We start from the raw sequence: 23,884 nt of genomic DNA on the forward strand, positions 1-23,884 counted from the left end.
GCAACATAAACTATCCACCAGTTCTCTGGCACGACACTTTTCCCAAGTGAATTATTAAAAATGTACATTAGTGTCTTGGCTATCTCTTCCCTAGACTGTTTGAAAATGTACAGATGTAATCTATAAAGAGCAGGGGTTTTATACTCTTCAAGTTTCATTTAAAATGTCAACTCTTTTTATTTTGAACGTAGTTATCTCATTTCTAACCTCATCATCCGATGTCATGTCCACTTCTCCAGGTCACTGGAAAATACTGAGGTTAAGTAATTATTTAATATTTCTGCCATATCTCTATCGTTGCCTGTGAAATTATCATGTCCATCATTAAGTGGACCTATTCCTGTCACAACTTCCCATGTTTATTTATGTGTCTGCAAAATATTTGACTATTTTTTCTATGCTCTTTGATAATTTGATTTCACAGTCCCTCTCTGTCCTCCTGCTTGTTTAACTTCTCTTCCAATCTATTTATATATTTGCTTATCATGTGTCCCCTGCTGTCCATGCACTTAGTGTGTGTCTCAATGCTTACCTTTATTTTTCTTCCTTATGCCTTTATTCATTCATGGTGACTTATTGGTGTTTACCATGTTCTTGTTTTTTACTAGAATATGTCGAACATTGTTTTAAAGCGTTTCCATTGCTGCTTGACATAATTTTTTGACGATTTGTTGTCCATTTTATTTCCTCAGCCGCTCAAAAATCAGCTTTTGTCCAATTTTTTACCCTGATCTTCATTACGCTCATGTTTTTCTCAATTATAATTATCTTAAAGCATATACTATTATGATTCTATTTCCTAGATGTTCCCCTATTTGCACTTCTTTTGTCTGCTCCGGCTCATTTCCCATTATTAGATCCAGAATTGGTTAGAAAGAAGTACTGTACACATTGTAAGAACTTTATTCCCTCATCCTCTTTACTTATCTTTTCTGGCAAGTTAGTATCAGGGTAATGAAATCACCCATATAACTGTTCTTTTTTAAAATTAATTTCCCCATTTGTTTGTATATTTCTTCCCCCACCTCCCTTATCATTATCCGGTGATCTGTAAACAATCACGCAATTAGTGTGATTAATCCTTTATTATCTTTTATCTTGATCTGTATGGATTTTACTTCTGTCCTGCCGATGTCTGTATTACTATTTTCCACTGCTGTAATGTTTTCTCTATTTATAGTTATAATGTCAATACTGGGATCAGGTACTTCTTTCTCCTCTTTGAGCATATTCAGCAACTGGCAAAATCCATCTTCAAGAACAGTTTGGTTCCTCCACCAACTCTGCCTAAGCAAATGCAATGCACCTGCAATTTGTCGAGTGGCCCTTTAAACAACCTTGGTTTGGGGCCCATCATGCAGCAGAACATCTCTTTAGTGAGTGATGTACAATTTTGTGGTCTGGACCTGTATATTCCAAACTAGGTCTCCTGCTATCTCCTGGTTTTGCATCAGCCAGTTGGAGCATGTGTCATTAGGGTAGTGATGCATCAGAGGTGTCTTGCACACACACTGGGGGTGCTAGGCCTGTACCATTTTGAAGAGGTTGCACTGGAAGTGGCTGGTAACATTGTGTGAACCAGCAAATCAGTGCAAGACTTCTATTGTACTGTAGGTGGCGCTACATAGATTAATTTCTCAGCATAATATCCAGTTTGGTCCTTTATCTTGACAGTTACATTTTTTGGACACTTCTTCCCATCCTTATAGAAACAGCTAAGAACGCATCCAGATAAACTTTCCTGTATGAATTGCTTCCCAAAGATCATTTTAAATATATTTTATTCAGAAAACTGAATTTGAATGGTTGGCAAGCTAAGAATTGAAATTTCTGCTGTTATCATTAGTATTACTGTTAAATTTGGATTATCCTCAGAACTTACTGTCATTTATATTGTCCACATTGATTTTAATTTTTGTTTATAGTCATTGTATGCATAAAAAGTCAGCATTGATCAGGAATGATGAATACTATTGTTGCCTTTTCATTCTGATATAATGTACATATTGTTAGATTTGAGAAGCCCAGGCAAATGACCAAGGCCTGTCATATAGGACACCACCAAAAAATAAGTTTGTTACAGTGGTTAACAAGATTGCAATTTAAATGCATTTTTACTATTGGTATACAGGAGGGTTGCAGTGTTGCTGAATGCTACAGTCAGTGACTGGGAAGTCCCAATCATTCTGGGAAGATAGGAAACTCTATTCCTGTCTATAGAGAAGGATATAGAAAAAAGATAATTAGAGGGAAAAAAGACATTTAATAAGGAAGGTTTCATTTGCCACACCAGTAAAGCACTGAACATGTGGCTGGTTGCTTCTAAGCTCTTGAAAGTGAGTTTCAGGCGAATAGCAAAACAGCATAGCTGTGAAGCTTGGAAAAGTCTGAGGAGTCAGTGAATCCACCCTCCCTCCCCCCCGCCCCCGAGTTATTCTACCATGGGTTAACCATGGTTTTGTCATTTCGAGTGAGTTTTCATATAGAGAGCATGCTTTAATGATTCCCTTTCCACCTCACCTCATTAAAGTCCTTTTTTAAAAAAAATTAAACCGCGCTCATAAATAAATCATGACTCCTACCTTGCATGATCCAAATATCTCATTTTTCTTTCCCCCTGAAAGCTTTTTAATATTCACCCAACTTCACCCAAAAGCAATAAAGACATTTATGGGAAACAGTTTAACAGTGAGGGAGGCAATTGCTGAACTGGCCATTCACTGTTGACTAAACGTGGTGGTTAGTCATTTCCGAAATGAAATTTTACTACCCAGATCAAACAAAAATCAATACTAATATTACATATAGTTCTCAAAAAGGATTACTACAAGCATTAAAAAAAATCATTGATTATTACAGTAACAATGACAAGGATTACTTAGCCTCATCCCCCATTAGAGTCACGTTTGCTTTGCCTGTGTCTCATTTGCTTTCTTTCACAGATAATTACTCTTGTAGATGTTCAAGCTTCTAATTAATCAGCATTTGGAGATGCACATTTAGAATTTCTAATGGGTAGAGAAGAAACTGTTACTTATATTTCTAGATTGTTAGTACTGTATTGTTAAAATTAAGAACGAATAAAAATATTAAAGTCAACAAAAATTCATTTACTTATACTAATATTCTTTTAATGTATGTGAGGTGACTTGTTTTTCAGTTTGTCTATTTATAAGGTGCTTTTGGACAAACAGGCAGGTACTGCAATTTTAAGTGATATTAAAATTAATGGTATCCAGTATACTTTCATCGAGGCCAGATATTATTATGGTTAATTTGTGAGGTGTAGCTACCACCATTTGTGGAAACCAAAAACATGGGAAGTGCATTTAGCATGCCATAATAAATGTTTAAAATCTATTATTTAATGTTTAGACTCGCTGCAGTATTATAGCTGATTTGATAAAAGCTATTTACCTCAGATTTAAGGGATTCTAGATCAGAGTGTCAAACAATGTCCTGTGGGCCATTTATAGTTCTTGGGCTCTGAAAATCCAGCTAACGACGTTTAGGTAACTCAATTTTATTTGCATTCGTTTTCTGACTTGCTGGTTCTTTCCATTTGCGTTTCACGCATCTTGAAAAGGCTTTCTTTCTGAGTGCAGTAACATAGAAAATTTACAGCACAGGAGGAGACCTTTTGGTCCATCATGTGTGAGCCAGCCTAAAAAAGAGCTATCCAGTCTAATTCCCCATCTAGCTTCTGCTCCGTCGCCTTGGTTTTAAGTACCTAATCCAAATATTTTTAAATACGATGAGGGTTTCTGCTTCTACCACCCTTTCAGGCAGTGGGACGAATTTTCCATTCCTCCTGCCACGGGAATCATAGTGGGCGAGGGACAGACACTAGAAAGGTCCGTTGACTTCTGGGGGAATTTTCCGTTTTGGGCGAGAGCGGCTGAAAAATCCCTCCCAGTGAGTTCCAGATCAGAGAGACAGTAAATTCATTTTGTGTCTCATTGTAATTTTCCAGAGGAATAAACCTTGACCTAAGGAACTCTTGTAGCACATGATGGTCTTTCAACAGGTTCTCCTTTTCTTCGTGAAGCTCACTTGTGTCATCTTGAGAATTCCTGTAATTCAGCAAAGTCTCCTCAAGTTTATTCTGTTGTGCTTCCATTCTGCTGCTTTAGACAATCTTCTTTTCTTCATGTAGCTGGGTGATTGCGCATTCCTTTAGCATTCAATCTTGAAGGACAACCAACTGTTCATTCTCTCATTGCCTCCACTCTAGGTTCTCTTGTTACCCTCCCTCTGGGATCTTTTGTTGCCTTCTCACGGAAGTCTTCTATTGCACACCCTCGAGGTACTCCTGCTGCCTTCAGTGGAGCTGCCCTCTCTCCGGGATCTTTCGATGCCCAAGGCAATCATAGAATTATAGAATCCTAACAGTGCAGGAGGACATTTGGCCCATTGAGCCTGCATCAACAGCAATCCCACCCAGGCCCTATCCCCGTAACCCCATGTATTTACCCTGCGAGTCACCCTGAGACTAAAAGGCAATTTATCATGGCCAGTTAACCTAACCCGCACATCTTTGGACTGAGGGGAAACCGGAGCACCCGGAGGAAACCTACGCAGACACAAGGAGAACGTGCAAACCTCCACATAGACAGTGACTGGAGGCTGGAATTTAACCAGGTCTCTGGCACTGTGAGGCAGCAGTGTTAACCATTGTGCCACCCATAATTTTGCCTTCTCTCTCTGGGGTCTGTTCTAATTTGCTGCCCATGGCTTTTTCCCACCTTTTCCTTGTATTTACTGCTTTAAATTACATTACTTCTTTAAGACTGTGTAGCAACGTTTCTTACACAGGCTGTAGTTGCTAGGATACATTTGGCTTCTCTCTGTCATTTTCTTTGAGGTGGGCAGATTCTTGAAAAAGCTTTTGTAGGTGTTGCATTTTGCAACAAATGTATCAATGAAAGTACAGACTGTTCCAGCTCTTTGTACTGCACTGGGCTTGGAACTTGGTTATGCCTCTGCTTTCCTTTGGGAACAAACCAGAAACCCTAAGGTATATTTTGAAGCTAGACTAAACCCCAACAATTTTAAATTTTGGCATTAGTATGAAGATGTTTCACTCCAGGCGTGAATTTACTGACAAACTGGGAAGCTTTTAACAAACAAACTTCATTTAACAATACAGTTTAATTATAACAATTGAACAATACGTAAACAGGACGATACAATATTCCAATTCAAGCAATATTCCTCTTACAGACGTAAACCCCCGCTTCAAAATTAGTTAACACAGACATACTTGCTGTGAGACCTAGGTTATCAGGCTAACGTTTCGAGTCCCTATGACCTTTCTTCAGAGCTGGTAAAACTGGAAACCCACTGGATTGTAATAAAAATGTGATTTAGTAGAAGGCTGATTATTTGACAAGGCAAAATTGGTTATCTGATTCTATGTGACTCATAGGTATAATTATATTTAGAATATTTACACTGTCAGCTAGTCTGCCTTCACTCTGTTTTATCCTCCTCTGAAATGTCCTGTATTTCTCAAAAATACGTATACATATACTAACAAGTGCAGTGGGACAACTTCCGTTTTGTGAGCAGGTTGTCCAACTTCGATTGTCTATACCGTTAAGTGGCTGTTTCATTGCTGTATTGGCACAGCACTCCGAGCCACTCTTTGGTCCGCTACATTCTGCCCTGGAGGAAGTTGGTAAGAGTGGCGCGGTGGTTCAAAGCACAGGTTGGCGGAACGGGGGTCTGAAGGATGAAATACAAGGATCAGTGGAGCACACTGGTTTCTCCATACACAAGCTGTGTGGCTTCTTTTTCCATTTTAGGGGGCCATACTGCACTATGCTACGTGGGAAAGATGGAGAGGGGAGGGCATTCCTCCTGTGGCAGAGGAACCTGTGACTCAGGAGAGGAGTTAGGTGAATGGCATCAACAGCTATCAATGTTGCTTAATAATGTTTCCAATTGTCCTACTTCAAATAGAGCTACGTCTCAGACTATGGTGGGAATGAAGTAAACATCGGCACCATCATTAAATGTAAAATACTAACAGTATTTTTCAACAAGTTCTGAAACAGAGAAAGCAGTATTTAGTCAAAAATAAGAATCTCTCTTGACAATATCAGCCTGTCCCTAAAACGTGGTACTACATGAACTGCAGCTCAAAAGTCTCTAGCTGCAGACTTGAATGAGCAGCTTCCAGCTGTCGGAGGAAACCCGAATGCCAGGTTTTTGGATGTTTATTTGCATCTTATTTACATTGTTGCGCCCTCTTCAGGTACAGAAAATTGCAGACACCAGAAAAAACAGTGAGGAAGTTCTGTTCAGGAGCAGCTTATGTGGCATCTGTTTTCAGATGCTATTTAGGAGCAGAGCAGAAAGCTATCAGCTCTAGGATGCAAACTGACTTTGCAGAAATAAAATATTAAATTTAACTGGTCAAAGTTTAAGGTCAGATTTTTTTTTAAAAAAGCAAATGATGACCATCCTTAGAAAGCTAGAATTTGGCAGCTGGGAGAGAAGCTGTCACTAATTGGATGAGCAGTAATCACGGGTGGTGGTAAGTGAGAGAGAGGATTTCAAGTGTAAAGGCCAGAGAAGGTGCCACAGGACCCAAAGAGAAAAGGCGCTGTGGGGTCCGGAGAGACAGCAGGTTCTCCAGGACCTGTAGAGTGCAGGTCCTCCGGGGTCCAGAGAGAGGAGGTGTTGTGGGGTCCAGAGGGAGAAAGTGCTCCGGGGTCCGGAAAGAGAAGGTGCTGCGAGGCACGGGGATAGAGAAAGGAATTGGGCCCAGGTGGAGGGTTGAAGAGACTCACTACCAGCAGAGTGTGTGCGAAAGAGAGAGGAGAGTGTGAGTGTATGTATGTGAGAGAGAGGGAGAGTGGTATTTTTATGAATTAGTCTATTTTCAAAATGATCAATTTATTGCTTTTTTTTGATCAAGTTGTTTCTTTTCATACTCAAAGCTTTAAAAAATTTTTTCGTATCATTCCTGTGGTAATGCGGACCCTTTAAAGGGGCGATCCTTAGAGGGCCACATGATTGGGCTGGACCATATGGATACGCCGCACGGGAAACTGAGTCAATCAAGTGTCCGTGTCCTGGAATGGGAAGGGACCTCAGTTGGAGTCAGGGAGGAGAAGAGAATAGCCTATTAATTATGTCAGACCCTTATCTTGTATGTATATTATATTAATAATAAATCATTCATTGTTGAAGCCACAAGTTGCCTTCGGCTTTACAACTCCAAAGTCTGCCCATCAACCTCTTGAATGTGAAAGAAATGGAAATGAACCTCCCCGCCCCCCCCACCACACACACACACACACACACACACAAAGGTTGGACAAGCCTGGTCTAAGTTAATTTCAATTTTCTCCTTTCTCTCCTCCCCAAGTGTGATTTCCTTACTGAGATCTAGTTCATGAAGAGGAATATAGGCCTCTTCTTCTATTTTGTCCAATAGGCCTTTGTGTCAGCATAAATAGTTAATCCATCAGTGTCAGTGCCAAAACTAATCTTTACAAATCCATACATGCACTAGTGCACACAGTATACATATAATCCACATACATATAATCCACATTTCCTGGTCACTTCAATTTTAGTCCACAGTTTACTCACGCTTTTATTCCTATGTCCTGCTGCCCTGTATAGCAATTCTGTTTTTTATACTGCAAGGTTGTGAAGAAGGTAAAACAAATTGAGACACACAGCGGAGAGGAAAGCACATTGGGAACCGAGGGGGGAGGGGAGGTGCTAGTATGAATTAAGGAAGAGACAAAATTTTAAAAGATGCCACTGCGAACTGAGAGTTTGATGGGTGGGGAAGCAGGTGGTGGGTAGAGGTGGTACCTGAAATATATCAGAACAATCTGGGAATTTGAAAAAAGTGTGTTCCATTTTAAGTCTGCTGCCCCACCATTTATATAGATTTTTGGCAGGGCCTGTCGAATATTGATCTGCAACAAGAATTTTATCAATTAGGATCCAGATATACTGCTTCCAGTTATAATGGCTGAGATTAATAAGCCTAGCAAGGACTTTGGAACCATGACAATTTGTATAGCTCAAAGACAATGTCATGAATATTGACCTATCGGAAAACCATTGCTAGATTCAAAGCAGCAAAATATTCTTGGGGAGTTTGCCTGCCTGAAAAACTTTTATTTATCAGTCATTAAGTTGATTCTATTGTTTTGACTGTGGTTTACAGACAGTGTGGGATAAAGGGAGTTGTCCCTATGTATTTTTGGTTATAGAAGCAGATGGCACCACACTGGTGTTTTAGTTTAGTTTACAGATGGAGTGTTCAAAATTTTTTTTAAATACAACTCAATATTAGAATTCACACATTATGTTCAAAATATATTTAGCAGAAATATATTTAGCCATTTCCTTTTACATTATCTAAATTTTGGAACAGCTTCAAACCATTTTCAAAAGTTGTTATCACAGTTTTGTATCATAGTTCCAGAATTGTAATCACCTTAAGTGGAGCTAGATCACGAGGTGGGGGAATTTTGAGCAGCAGGCTGGATTCCCGGTAATTATTCTGGGAGTGCAATTGTTGAATTAGTCAGATTCATGTTGTAATATGAATTATTTTGATGTCTCAATCATGAGATCTTGAGACTTGTATGTTTAAACATGAACCATTTATTGTTAGTCTTTAACTATTTACGGATCCCAGTTAATGTCATGCATGGAACTGCTTCTCCAACCAGGCTGCTTTCAGAGTGTTCTCTCTGAATCTATCACCATATGACTCTATATCACATACCATGAGCAATGCTATTGTCTAGTCCCACGTTAACACCTGCTTTGCCAAGTACTGTTACATTACAATGGCATGCAGTCACATAATACAACACATGTAATTGATTTTTCTAGAAGTTTCAGTTGACTGGTATTGGAACTTTTGTACAACTTGGAGCTCGCTGCAAATTTCTTTTGGGTCCTCTCCCCCACTATGGTGCACTAAGCGTGCCGTTATGACAAATGCATCCAATATTGACACATAAATACAACAATAAAAGAGGAAGTCTTCCTTGAAGTACTATAGTCCATTAGGAAAAAATGCAAATAAACCGGAGGAAGAACCTAATTGCCTAGAATTAGACAAAAACCAAATAGACTTCAAAGAATTCAAAATAATACAAAACTATGAAAAAAGTCAATTTACAAATTTGAGTTTTGACTCAATTTTGGCTTTACTTGTAATATTGCTTTCTTTCTGACACATTCGTGTGGAAAATGTCAGACCAAAAGACTAGCTTTCGTCTGATAGTCAATTATGTTTACAATTAAGCAATTCAACACTCTGAGGTTTCAGATTTAGTTAAAAGAGGGGAAAATAGTCACACTAGCTTGTTAATGGAATTACTCTGTCTCAATAGTTCATCAGAGATCTGCAACTTGGCAGAATAAATGTATTTGACAAGATTTTATCCATGCATATATGTAAATCTAATGTGGAATTATTCTCTCTGTGATGGTTGCCAGTTCAATAGGAAAAGAAAATCAAATCGGAAAAGTTAAACAATGACAGTAGATATTAATTAGACAAAGAGGAAAAACAAAAAAACATGGAACAGAGAAAAGCACAAATAAAAAACCCCATAAAACATAAGAATTGAAGCAAAAGTATGCCTTGCTTTTTTATCTGTTAAAAAAGGAACACAGAGTGCCTCCAGTCAAGAATTAGAGTTACAATTTGCATTTCTCCCAAACATTCAAAATGAATCATAATGATGAGTGAATTGTTGAAGTGAACCATTTTTAAAATCGAGGTTGAATTCTCTGTTCATGGCGCTTATGCCTAGAGTCAGTGTTTTTGATTATTTCTTTGTTTATTTGTTGGTTGTTACTGAGGGCTTAGGTAATCACTCCTCCTAATATCTGCTTTGGCTGAGGGCTGGTTTTTGTCCAATTATGCTTATGTGTCGCACCTTGAGATTTTATTTCTGTGTTAGAGGTGCTATTTAAATGTAAGTTGTTGGTTCCTCTCAAAGAATTGAGAACATTTTATTCTACATTAAAAAATACAGCAACATCTTGGTTGGAAGTGATTATTTCTAATTTGGGGTGTAGACCAAATCTTAAACCACAAAGGTGAAATTCAAGTGGCTTATAGATACAATGTAAAGTTACCTTTTGTGAAATATTAATCATAATCTGAGTTAAATGAAAACAGTTGCAATGTCAGTTGAAGCTAATTCTGAAGTGACATTCACAGAAGGATTATTCAATACAATCATACCAAATAGAACAACAAAAATTTAAAGCTTCTCCTTCTGGGTTTCCATTTTAGTTTCCTTATCACTCGTGTCTTGAAGACCCTGGCTCCCACTGCAAAATAGTTTTCTAGGCAGTATTAGTCCTGCTAATTAATTAATTTTAGTAGGCTATTTCATTATTTGATCAGTTAGCCTACATTTCATAAAGGGGCCACAGTAGCTGGTGAAACAATCTCAGGAACGCTAAGATGGATGAAAGAGAGTTACAAATGGAGCAAAGGACAGAGCTTTTTACGTGCACAATTAAAGGCCTCAGTAATGGAAGGTGAGAGGAGGAGAGAGGCCACGTTTCCACAGGGGGCCAGGTGATCCTCAAATGTGAGAAGGGAATGGGAGCAGGTGGCCTGGGAGATAAATGACCAGAGTCTGGCCCTGAGTACCTGGCTGCAGGACTGAAATAGTTCACTGATCTCTCAAGAAACTACAAAGGGTCATGAATGAAGTCCAGTCCATCATGCAAACCAGCTTCCCATCCATTGACTCTGTCTACACCTCTCGCTGCCATGGAAAAGCAGTCAGCATAATTAAGGACCCTACGCACCTCGGATATACTCTCTTCCACCCTCTTCCATCGAAAAAATGATACAAAAGTCTGAGGTCATGTGCCAACCGATTCAAGAACAGCTTCTTCCCTGCCACCGCCAGACTTCTGAATGGACCTACCTTACATTAAGTTGATCTTTCTCTACACCCTAGCTATGACTGTAACACTACATTCTGCACTCTCTCCTTTCCTTCTCTGTGAATGGTATGCTTCATCTGTATAGCACGCAATAAACAATACTCTTCACTGTGTACTAATACATGTGACAATAATAAATCAAATAAGTCAAATCAAATATCAAATCAATGAGTGATAGCATAGATCATAGAATCCCTACAGTGCAAAAGGAGGTCATTTGGCCCATTGAGTCTGCACCAACTCTCTCTGAAAGAGTACCTTACCCAGGCCCTTTCACCCACCCTATCCCTGTACCCCACACATTTACCATGGCTAATTCATCTAACCTAGACATCTTGGGACTCTAAGGGGCAATTTAGCACAGCCAATCCACCTAACCTGCATATCCTTGGACTGTGGGAGGAAACCAGGGCACCCGGAGGAAACCCACGCAGACACGGGAAGGACATGCAAACTCCACGCAGTCACCCAAGGCCGGAATTCTTCCTGGCGCTGTGAAGCAGCAGTGCCAACTACTGTGCCCTGTGCCACCCAGTGGTGAAGGTCAGTGAATGCATCTTCACATAACATCTCCTACCCACAATACCATCAACGATCACACTCCCATTACTCACTCATTAGTAATCAGGACTCATGCCCAACATCTGCACACACCTATCAATGCTGCCAGCCCCACACTTACCTCTTCCAGTTTCCAAATACTTCTAGCTATTTAACTATGGCGAGCACATTACTCAAGCACACAAACTGGCACTCTCCCCATTCATAGGTGAATATCCATTTATCGAATTAGGCAGAAGAATGCATTCTGATGATTCACAACTGTTTGATTGTGATATTATATCCATTCAGAATGACAGAGGCCTATATTATTATTTTTCTTCCTCCTTTTCCTGAGGTTCCCTTCAAATGTTTAAAGGTAAAGGCTTTCCCTTCACAGTGAGAGTGTGGAAGACACAACTGATTATCTTGAACCCGGAGATGCACTCCGGTAAAGAGGTCACCCTCCCAATCAGTCCCAGTAGCAGAACTGTTGTTTCAGTATTATCGATGGTTTGCTCCATGATATTCCTGGTGGCAGCATGGCTCTTATTATAGATGTGGTCAGGGGGCAGATAGGACCCAGGCACCAGATTTAAAGTGGGTATCGCTAGTCCCCAAGTAACCAGTCTCTGGTTTGCCAAAGATGGTAGGTTCAGCTAAGTAGTGCCAAGTGCATGCATCGTGGCTGCTGCCAAGATACCAGTCATTTACTGACAGGGTCCCCTTGACATGGTCACATATATTCACTGAGGCAGCCCTTTCAATTATGGTGTATTTTCCAATTCACATGTGGGGCCTATTGAGTCATGTGTGTGTACAGTAAATCACATCCTGCACCATTGGAAATCTTTCACAGAGAGTTGGAGAGCGGCCTGGAAAATGCATGTGCTCTTTCCTCCTGAGAAGATGAAGAAGCCCTCCCCTCCCCTTTTAGTCTTGCATAATGCCAGCACAGTGCTTGAAGTTTGCAGCCAATATCTGTTGCAAAGAATCAAGCAATACTTCCCTACAGAGATAAGCTGCGTTTATGCTCCAGACAAGCTTCATCCCACCCTTCTTCACCTAACTGCATCAACATATTTCTTCTATTCCTCTCTCCCTCATATATTCCAGCTTCCCTCAATGCACCTAGTTCCACATTCTGGCCACTCTCTGGGTAAGTATACTTTTCCTGAATTCCCTGTTGGGCTTACTTGTGACTACCTTACATTCATGACCCCTAATTCTGATCGAACCTGTAAGTAGAAACATCTTAAGGATGTAAGGGGCGGCACGGTGGCACAGTAGTTAGCACTGCTATCTTACAGTGCCAGGGATCTGGATTCAATTCTCGGGTCACTGTCTGTGTGGAGTTTGCACATTCTCCCCATGTCTGTGTGGGTTTCCTCCGGGTGCTCCAGTTTCCTCCCACAGTCCAAAGATGTGCAGGTTAGATGGATTGGCCGTACTAAATTGCCTTTTAGTATCAGGGGGATCAGTGGGATAAATACGTGGGGTTATGGGGAAAGGGCCTGGATAGGATTGTTGTCGGTGTAGGTGTGATGGGTCGAATGGCCTCCTTCTGCACTGTAGGAATTCTATAAGAAATAGGAGCAGGAGTAGACCATAGGATCTCCCAAGCCTGATCTGCTGCCATTCAGTATGATCATGTCTGATCTTGGGCGTCAACTCCATTCTCCCATACCCTTTGATTCTCTGAGTGATCAAAAATACGACAGCATCTGTCAGACCTGCTGAGATTTTCCAACATTTTTCTGTTTTTGTTTCACAGCATCCACAGTATTTTGCATTTATCTGATCAAAAATATGCCCGTCTTAGCCTTAAATCTATTTAAAGGTAGAGCACTGAAAGTCCTCTGGAATTTCAAAGTCCAAAGATTTACAATTCTTTGAGTGAAGAAATTTCATTTCACCTCAGTCTTAAATAATCAACTCTTTATCCTGAGACTGCTTCTCAAATCCATGAGCCCCTGTTTTGCATACAAACCTTCTGTGTGGCTTCATTTCAAATAACGTTTGGAAATCAATACATGCTGCATCTACTGGCTCCTCTTTATTTACCCGACTAGATATCCTTCAAAAGACTTAAATAAATTTGTCAAACCTGATTTCCCTTTTGTGAAACCATGTTGATTCTGTCTGATCATACTCCGATTTTCTAAATGCATTGTTAAGACTTCCTTAATAATAGTTTGCACCATTGTGCAAATCACTGATGTCAGGCTAATAGCTTGTCATTCTTTGTTTCCTCTCCTTTCTTGAATAGCAGGATTATATTTCTCTCCATCTACCTTGCCAAACCCTTTATTAAAGCAAAATGCGGCAGATGCTGTAAATCTGAACTGGAACAGAAATTGCAGGAAATATTCGGCAGGTCAGATGGCATTTGTGGGGTGAGGACCTCCATTAACATTTAAGGTTGCTGATCTTTCATCAGACCTGCAGAAATGATATAGGTTTTAAGCAAATACAAATGCAAGGAAAGTTGGTGTCAGCAGGATGGGGAGATGCAGGTGACAGGTTGTGGGGAGAGAGCAACTTTTAACCCCATAGAGATGTTAATTGAGCAGAACCCAGACTCTTACAAAAGGAGTGTGTGAGTGAACTTATTTACACAAGATCAGAGAAGTGTTGACTTTGCTTGATTGACATCCCTATGAGGGTTTTTTCTTTTGATCTATTTTGTCAATGCCTCAATGTTTATCTGCACTAGGTTAAGATGTATCAAGTGCTTAAAGGTTCCATTATTGATACTTTAATGGTCTGTTATAGGGCACCATTTTTCCCCAAAAAATAAGAATGGGTGCTCTTTTTCAAAGCAGTTTCACAGAAGCCATTGTTATGATTGGCATCAACTGTTCTGTTCATAGTGAACACTGGGTGAATGGGCATGAAAGGGCCAGGAGTTGGCAGGGATAAAATGTGGAGCCATGAGGAGTGTGTGGGGCACGAACTGGCTTGGATCTTCCAGCATCATCCATTTTTATCTCTGTCAAACCCCTTCAATTCATAATTTTAAAGACCTTGATCAGCCCCCTTCCTAATGCACTCAGTCTTTTCCTTTTAAGAGAAAGGAGCCCCATCCTGTTTTGCCATTCAGTTCTGGCATCATTCTAGTCATTTGTCTGGTATTATCTCCTATGTCTCTATATCATTTTTATAATAAAAACCAAAACTGTTCTTATTAAGTGTGTTCCAACCAAGTGCACATGTTTAACATAGCTCCTCTGCTTTTCAATTCTATTGCTCTGGAAATAAATCCTTATTTGAAATGGGCTTTAATAACCTACATCACCTCTTTTAGTCATTCTTGTATCTGTGTCCTCTCCACGTGATTGCCTGCAGCAGCTTCTCAACCCAGACAGGGACAGCCTCCAGTACTGCCTGGAGCAATGGCCTGATCTACCACTGGGAGGCCATCTCCAAGCAGGTGCACTGTCACCCACCACTCTGGGAACCTGGAGGCTGACAGGAAAATCCCCAGTCTCTGACAACACTCCTTAATAGACCTATAGATGGCTCAGGGGCAGGCATGGACGTATGGAATAGGTACACTGGCCATTGGTGCAAAATTCCACAGCCACTCACTTCTATTCCCACGCCTCACAGGAGCTAAAAGTCTAGTTCTTTTTTTCTAAAAGTTAGGTGTAAGATTAGGTTAAAATGACTAAATTTTGAATTAGTGTAAATCTTATTTCAGTGAAAAGGAAGTATTATTTAAATAACTTAGGGTCTAGACCTTAATGTTCCCCTAGCCGGTCTACTGTCCCCATAAACTTGAGTCCAAAACTTTGCTGTCCATATCCTAACTTACCTCAAGTCTCGTTCACTCATTGCTCCTGGAAGTTTACTGAACTACAACGCCTCAAAATTATCATCCTTGTTTCCAAAACACTCCAGGCCTATCCCTCCCTATCTCTATAATCTCCCCCAGTCCTACAAGCCTGAGAGATCTCTGTGCTCCTCCAATTCCAGCTTCTTGTTCAATATCCTATTTTCATTTCTCCATCATTGAGGGCCATGCCTTCAGTGGTCTAGGACCTAAAGCTCTGGAATTCCCTCTCTAAACCTCCTTAACTTCTCTTCTTTTCCTTTCTCTTTTAAGATGCTCTTTAAAATCTACCTCTTTGACCAAGCTTTTGGTCACCTATCTGACCATCACCCAGTACTAAAGAAAAGCCAAGCAGCATGTCTTAATGACTATCGTCCGGTGGCTCTGACACCCATCATTCTGAAGTGCTTCGAAAGGTTAGTCATGGCACAAATCAATTCCAGCCTCCCGGATTGCCTGGATCCACTACAGTTAGCCTACTGCCACAACAGGTCCACAGCAGACGCCTTCTCCCTGGCCCTGCACTCAACCCTGGAACACCTAGATAACAAAGACACCTATGTCAGATTCCTATTTATTGACTATAGCTCAGCCTTCAACACCATTATTCTTACGAAACATCTCCAAACTCTGTGGCCTGAGTCTTGGCTTCTCCCTTTGCGACTGGATCCTGAACTTCCTAACCCACAGACCACAATCAGTAAGGATAGGCAACAACACCTCCTCCACAATCATCCTCAACACAAAGCTGTGTTCTCAGCCCCCTATGATACTCCTTAAACACTTATGACTGTGTGGCTAAATTCCCCTCCAACTCGATTTTCAACTTTGCTGACGACACCACTGTAGTGGGTCGGATCTCAAACAATGACGAGACAGAGTACAGGAATGAGATAGAGCATCTGGTGAACTGGTGCGGCAACAATAATCTCTCCCTCAATGTCAACAAAACGAAGGAGATTGTCATCGACTTCAGGAAGCGTAGTGGAGAACATGCCCCTGTCTACATCAGCAGGAACGAAATAGAAATGTTCGAAAGCTTCAAGTTTTTAGGTGTCCAGATCACCAGCAACCTGTCCTGGTCCCCCCATGCCGACACTATCATTAAGGAAGCCCACTAACACCTCTACTTTCTCAGAAGACTAAGGAAATTTGGCATGTCAGCTACGACTCTCACCAACTTTTACAGATGCACCACAAAAAGCATTCTTTCTGGTTGTATCACAGCTTGTTGTGGCTCCAGCACTGCCCAAGACCGCAAGAAATTACAAAAGGTCCTGAACGTAGCCCAATCCATCACGCAAACCAGCCTCCCATCCATTGACTCTGTCTACACTTCCTGCTGTCTCGGAAAAGCAGCCAGCATAATTAAGGACCCCACCCACCCTCTCTTCCACCTTCTTCCATCAGGAAAAAGATACAAAAGTCTGAGGTCACATACCTACCGACTCGAGAACAACTTCTTCCCTGCTGCCATCAGACTTTTAAATGGACCTACCTCACCACTATGTTGATCTTTCTCTACACCCTAGCTACGACTGTAACACCACATTCTGCATTCTCGTTTCCTTCTCTATGAACGGTATGCTTTGTCTGTATAGCACACAAGAAACAGTACTTTTCACTATATACTAATACATGTGACAATAATAAATCAAATCCTATTGTGCAGTTCAGTGTTAAATTTTGTTCATGCTCCTTTGATGCAACTTACAATGTTTTACTCTGTTAAAGGTGGCATATTGGCACATTGTTGTTTTTATGGTTCAAAGAACAAAGAGAACAAAGAACAAAGAACAATACAGCACAGGAACAGGCCCTTCGGCCCTCCAAGCCCACGCCGCTCCCCGGTCCAGGATTGAATCCTGAATCCAGGATCCCCGCCCAATTTTCCAGCCTATCTACATACTAATATCCTATCCACCGAGCTGTCCCTCACAGCTACGATGCTTTGTTCATCACAACCTATTAACTCACTCCCACCCCCCCATTCCAGACCATGTGATCTCCAGGGAGAGGCGAAAACCCAGAGTGAAAACCCCAGGGCCAATGTGGGGGAAAAAAAATCTGGGAAATTCCTCTCCGACCCCCTGAGGCGATCGAAACGAGTCCAGGAGATCACACTGGCCCTGATCGGAAAATGCTTCCCCACCCTATTCATTTCCACTTCCACGAACACCATATGAATTCCCTGCCCCCGAGACAGGTTCCCAACTATCCGTAGTCTCGCTCTGTACTGGCACCAGCAAGTTGATCATAGAATGAAGCCTTGAAACGAGAAACAAAGAACAATTAGCCCGCGCCGCTCCCTGGTCCAAACTAAACCACTCTTTTGTATCCCTCCGTTCCCACTCCGTTCATATAGCTGTCTAGATAAGTCTTAAACGTTCCCAGTGTGTCCGCCTCCACCACCTTGCCCGGCAACACATTCCAGGCCCCCAAGTATGATAAAACATGCAAACTGGTAGTAACAAGTGGTAAGATATGACAAAGCAAGGTGTGATCTATCAAGACAGCCAATGTATTACCATAAAGGGTGTAGAGACGCAGAGGGACCTGGGTGTGCAAGTCCACAGATCTTTGAAGGTGACGTCACAGGTGGAGAAGGTGGTGAAGAAGGCATATGGCATGCTTGCCTTTATAGGACGGGGCATAGAGTATAAGAGTTGGGGTCTGATGTTGCAGATGTATAGAACGTTGGTTCGGCCGCATTTGGAATACTGCGTCCAGTTCTGGTCGCCACACTACCAGAAGGACGTGGAGGCTTTGGAGAGAGTACAGAGGAGGTTTACCAGGATGTTGCCTGTTATGGAGGGGCTTGGTTATGAGGAGAGATTGGGGAAACTGGGGTTGTTCTCCTTGGAAAGACGGAGGATGAGGGGAGACTTAATAGAGGTGTATAAAATTATGAAAGGCATAGATAGGGTGAACGGTGGGAAGCTTTTCCCCGGGTCGGTGGTGACGTTCACGAGGGGTCATAGGTTCAAGGTGAAGGGGGGGAGGTTTAACACAGATATCAGAAGGACATATTTCACACAGAGGGTCGTGGGGGCCTGGAATGTGTTGCCGGGCAAGGTGGTGGAGGCGGACACACTGGGAACGTTTAAGACTTATCTAGACAGCTATATGAACGGAGTGGGAATGGAGGGATACAAAAGAGTGGTCTAGTTTGGACCAGGGAGCGGCGAGGGCTAATTGTTCCTTGTTTCTCGTTTCAAGGCTTCATTCTATGATCATCTTGCTGGTGCCAGTACAGAGCGAGACTGCGGATAGTTGGGAACCTGTCTCGGGGGCAGGGAATTCATATGGTGTTCGTGGAAGTGGAAATGACTAGGGTTGGGAAGCATTTTCCGATCAGGGCCATTGTGATCTCCTGGACTCGTTTCGATCGCCTCAGGGGGTCGGAGAGGAATTTCCCAGGTTTTTTTTCCCCATATTGGCCCTGGGGTTTTTCACTCTGGGTTTTCGCCTCTCCCTGGAGATCACATGGTCTGTAATGGGGGGGTGGGGGTGAGTTAATAGGTTGTAATGAACAAAGCATCGTAGCTGTGAGGGACAGCTCGGTGGATAGGATATTAGTATGTAGATAGGCTGGAAAATTGGGCGGGGATCCTGGATTCAGGATTCAATCCTGGACCAGGGAGCGGCGCGGGCTTGGAGGGCCGAAGGGCCTGTTCCTGTGCTGTATTGTTTTGTTCTTTGTATTGACCATTAAAATAGCCTTACTGCTGATGTTGCTCTTTTATATTTCTAGCCAGGCTTTTGTCACTCACCAGTTAGAAATCTTCGATTGACAGTCAAAGGGGGTTAGAATCAATCTCTCATAGAATCATAGAATCCTACAGGGCAGAAGGAGGGCATTTAGCCCATCGAGTCTGCACCGACCACAATCCCACCCAGGCCCTATCCCCATAACCCCATGCATTGACCCTAGCTAGTCCCCCTGACACTAAGAGACAGTTTAGCATGGACAATCCATCTAACTCGCACATCTTTGGACTGGGAGGAAACCAGAGCACCCAAAGGAAACCCACGCAGATAGGAGGAGAATGTGCAAACTCCACACAGACAGTTACCCAAGCAGGGAATTGAACCCGGGTCCCTCTTCTCTCTTTAAAAAAAATCACTAACCACTAAAGTAGATATTTCATGGAAATATAGTTAAAATAAAAGAAGCCAGGGCCAAATGGTAGCAGCTTCTGAATGTGGCTGTTTAGTAGCATAAGAGCAGGTCTGCAGCTTCTACACCATATCCAAGGAGAGAAGATTTTGTGCTGTGAAATCATCTGAATTCAATTTGCATAATACAAATCTGGATTCGATCCTCCTGCAGATAACTGCTGGTTGCTAGACAAGAAAAGCTAAAATTGTTAACAAAAAGTTTTAATGAGAAGATTTCAATGTTCACAAAGGTTTCACAAGGAAGTAGTAGCTTAAATGTTTGTGAGAACTTACTGAGGTGATGAAATTGGATCTGATGATAGACCAGTACCTTGAGGGACATGACGTGAATACGAAGTGACCAGCAAAGGAAGGTCAATTTCACAAACGTTTGCCCAAAGCATAGACAATTTTCTGTTCAGTAATAGCTAAGTTGGGTCATAGGTTTGTCAACTTGCTGATTGCTTTAGTTGACCAATTCTGTGTTTTTGGCTTGGACAATTAATTGCACCATCATGTTTAGAATTGCCTGCGCTGTATAGAAATGGCAAAAGAGCAGACTGCTCCTACGGTGCTAACATTTATTAACTGAGATTCACAAACCTATTAGAGTGTACATGGAACTAATTCACTGTTAGCTACAGGCCAAACTCATTATACGGGGGAGATCATTTGTGCTTTGAAAGTATCAAATTGTGAGAACTGCCTATTCACAGAGATACAACTGCTGGCTTAGTGAAGCTGACATGTTTTTTACAGGAGAAATGTTTTCTTTGCTCACTTCTTCTTGATTGTTTTCAGAAAACTGCAGAAAATATCCAGGTTCATAATTCAATTAGTTGCCCTGTCTGATCAATCTAAAAATGATTTTATTTTAAAGCTGAGGTTCCACCTTGATGTCAGTGAAATAAAAGCACCAACTGGTTACCTGGCAAACCTTGGAGATTAAACAGATTTCAGTTTTTCTATAATTCTGGCCTAATTTGATTCTATGGGGAAAAGAGGTAGTGGATTCCATACTATAGATATTAGACTTCAACTGCTTATATGCATTACCTCATAGAGGGGCATACATATCCCGTCAATCCATTCCAACTGTAGTCTTGGAAGTTCATCTTTTCTATTACGATCAAAAATGGCCTGGAAACAATAATAATTAGGAATTAGATCTTGCTGGAATCTGACTTGACATTTAATAAACATTTTTACATATTTAATAAATAGCCAGCTTTCTGTGGAAATTGGTAAGTTCTAAATATCTTTATTGTTTTTAGTACTGCCAGATATAGTAGTGAAAGGTTAGGGACTGATTTTCTCTGTATCGAATACTGGTAGTTGAGAGAGATCTTGAGGGTAGAGAGTCTGCTTTGAATGAAATTGGGAAATTGCACCCAAAATATGCTTGAAATTGCACAGGTTGGGTTACAGATCAAGTTCCAATAAAATTGTCTGTCGAATCACAAACATAAAATCATCAACGAACCAGCACAATTGTTTTTTTCCACCTTGAAAAATGATCTGTTGATGGAAGAGTGATCACATGGTACAGTTTCATAAATACCACTGAAAATAGGTTCAGTTGCCAAAAATAAGCACATTGGGAGCTCCTAAAAGAATTCTAAATATCGAATTTGCATAAAACCTGGAGTAAATCCCGCTGGTTTCTTCAATGGGATTTTCAAAATGAATCTCCCACACTCTGTGCACTGCACAGTGCACTAGCGTGAATCACGATAAAAATCAGGGAGCGGGGCTTATTCCCGCTGTAGAGGCTGATCGATGCATGAGCAGTAGCTCCGCACTGCCAACCTCCCGATCGTTGGCCGGCCCTATGTCCCCAGTGTTCCTCCAATGTTGGCTGTGCGACCCCCTCACGGCCCGATCACTGGCCCCCCCGCGGTGTGTCCGGGCCAGCCTTGACCCCCCCTGCCCTTCACACTAGCAGTCCCGATGTCCCAACCCCACCCACCCCTGGCAAGCCAAATCCACCCCCCACCCTGATGGCCTCCTCTAATCGCCTCCCTTCCTCTGTCACTGATCCCAGTGCAGAGTGGCAGCGGGACCCGCCACTCCACTGATCGCCCCCCTCCTCCTCCCAAAAGGTGTTGCCCCATTAGGCCCTGCCCCCTTGGCACTGCCCAATGCTCGGTGGGCAGTGCCATTTTGCCCCTTTGGCAGTGCCAGCTGGCAATGCCCGGGGGGTACACCCCCTTTCCCCCGACCTCCTGGTGGTCCTTGATGGCCCTCCTTCACTCCAGCGGGGTCGGGCCACCAGCTCCCCGCAAGTGGGGAGCTATTGTAAACCCCGTTGGAGTGAAACACTGGCGGGAAGTGGGGGGCAGTGGGGTAGGCTAGCGGGCCCAGAGATTTCAGTCCCTCGCCTGTCAATCATATGTAAATAATATTAAAAATAGAATTAACAAATTATACAGCTCAGTACCGATTTCTGGCGCAGAACTGACGATGCTGGATATCCTGTGCCCAGAGACTCACGGAGGCCATGAGGCCCAGTGGGAAGTTTGCTAACGACCTCCGATGAGTCTCCTGGCCTGCTGCGCTGCTTGAGTGTCCTGTCCCTACCTTTTGAGAAAGTAGATTTAAAATAACTAAAAATGTTTTAAAATAACTACTGATTCATTTAATAGTTTCATTGGCATATACTTGTCAGTTTCTTGGTAAATTAAATATTTTTTGAGATGAAAAAGCATTTAAAAGCATTACCTGTGCATCCAAGAAAATGCGCACAATTTGAAGAGCCTTCCTAAAATAGCATATAATCTATAGAATCCAGCAATTTTATCCTGGTGACCAAAGTAATAAATCACAGAAAATGTAAATGTAAATGGTGTTTTTGGTGTTACTCACTTGCCTTTAAAATTCCCCGATCATGTGTGTTGATTAGTCAATTTTACCCGGTTGTGCCAATGGGCGAAAACTCTACTCCCTTCGGCTTAGTTTAAGCCAATTGATTGTAAGGTTATTTAAAAATACTTCAATGGAGGGCATAAAAATCTTATAGTCAAAGCACTCTTCACACACACACAAAATATGAGGAAAACGGAAGGGTTAGGTTAATAGAAGTATAATACTGCGGATGTTTGGAATCTGAAACAATAACAGAAAATGCTGGAAAAACTCAGCACTGGTCGAGAGAGAAACAGAGTTAACATTTTGAGTCCAGTATGACACTTCGCCGGAACTCGTTCGGGGTTAGGTTTACACGTCCAAAGTAGGAAGAGAACAATTCTGGGAGACTCTTGGAAAGTAAGGAGGAAGTGGCAAAGTAGAAAAATTTAAGGATGGAATCCACCAGGATGGGGGAGCAGTAGTGAAAGCAGTTCACATCATTGGTGCAAAAGAGACTTATTTTGATGGCCTTGTTCATCTTTTTATCTAATTCTGAAGCTGTATCGGAGGTTCGGAATCGTTTCTGCCAATGTCTCCAATTATATGCTTGGTCTGGCCCTTGGATCAGTCCAAATTAGTCTGGTAATGTTGATTTGTTTTCTATGGTTTTAAAGTTCAGTTGAATGCAGTTTTAAATGCTGTGCAGGTTTCAAAGATGGCGCTGCAGTAACTGCTTTTTCCAAGTCTTCTTGTGCTTATCACATTTTGGTGGGTTGAACGTTAATTGTTAATTGATGACACAACTGTACATGGACACAGGATATTGTCCAAGCTATGAGATAACTCCATGCTTGCTTCAACACAGGTCTGTGTCCAGTCCACAGCTGACCCCTAGCCTCAGGTCATATGTCTCTTTACATAACACTGTAGGTGGTAGTGTTTCTCCATCCCACATTAACCCTTGCTATGCCAGATACTCTTATATTAGTGTTGATTTTTTAAAACTTTATTTATGGGAGGCTAAGCCAGCATTTATTGTCCATCCCCAATTGCCCTTGAGAAGGTGCCTTCTTGAACCACTGCAGTCCCTGTGACATAGGCATGCCCACTATGCTGTTAGGGAGGGAATTCCAGGATTTTGACCCAGCAACAGTGAAGGAATGGCGATATATTTCCAAGTCAGGATGGTGAGTGGCTTGGACAACTTCTAGGTGGTGGTGTTCCAAGATGTCAGCTGCACTTGTTCTTCTAGATAGTGGTGATCATGGGGTTGGAAGGTTAATGTTTGCAATTGTGTCTAATCTACATTGACAGCTTGATCCAGAGACTCAAGCCAATATGGTCAGCTTCATTGATGGTAAAAGGAATTTACATTTATATAATGACCTCCGTGACCCATTTCACAACACTCCATTGCCGATAAAGTAGTCACTGTGGTAATATAGCAGTAATGCAGCAATCAATTTTTGCACAGCAATGTCCTACAAACAGCAATGAGAAATGACTGAATAATGCATTTTAGTTGTGTTTGTTGAAGAA

At 41.8% G+C, this 23,884-nt stretch overlaps 1 protein-coding gene across 1 annotated transcript in view; it reads right to left on the reverse strand.

Annotated features, from left to right (window-relative positions):
- Nucleotides 1-23,884, reverse strand: part of pde11a (phosphodiesterase 11a) — a 362,109-nt gene that overhangs the window by 21,309 nt on the left and 316,916 nt on the right. The window contains exon 19 of the mRNA XM_078229219.1: nt 20,555-20,638. Coding sequence (XP_078085345.1) covers nt 20,555-20,638 — 84 coding nt within the window. The remainder of the gene's footprint in view (nt 1-20,554; nt 20,639-23,884) is intronic.

This window comes from Mustelus asterias, chromosome 14 (genome assembly GCF_964213995.1).
Source record: "Mustelus asterias chromosome 14, sMusAst1.hap1.1, whole genome shotgun sequence".
Lineage (NCBI taxonomy): Eukaryota > Metazoa > Chordata > Chondrichthyes > Carcharhiniformes > Triakidae > Mustelus > Mustelus asterias.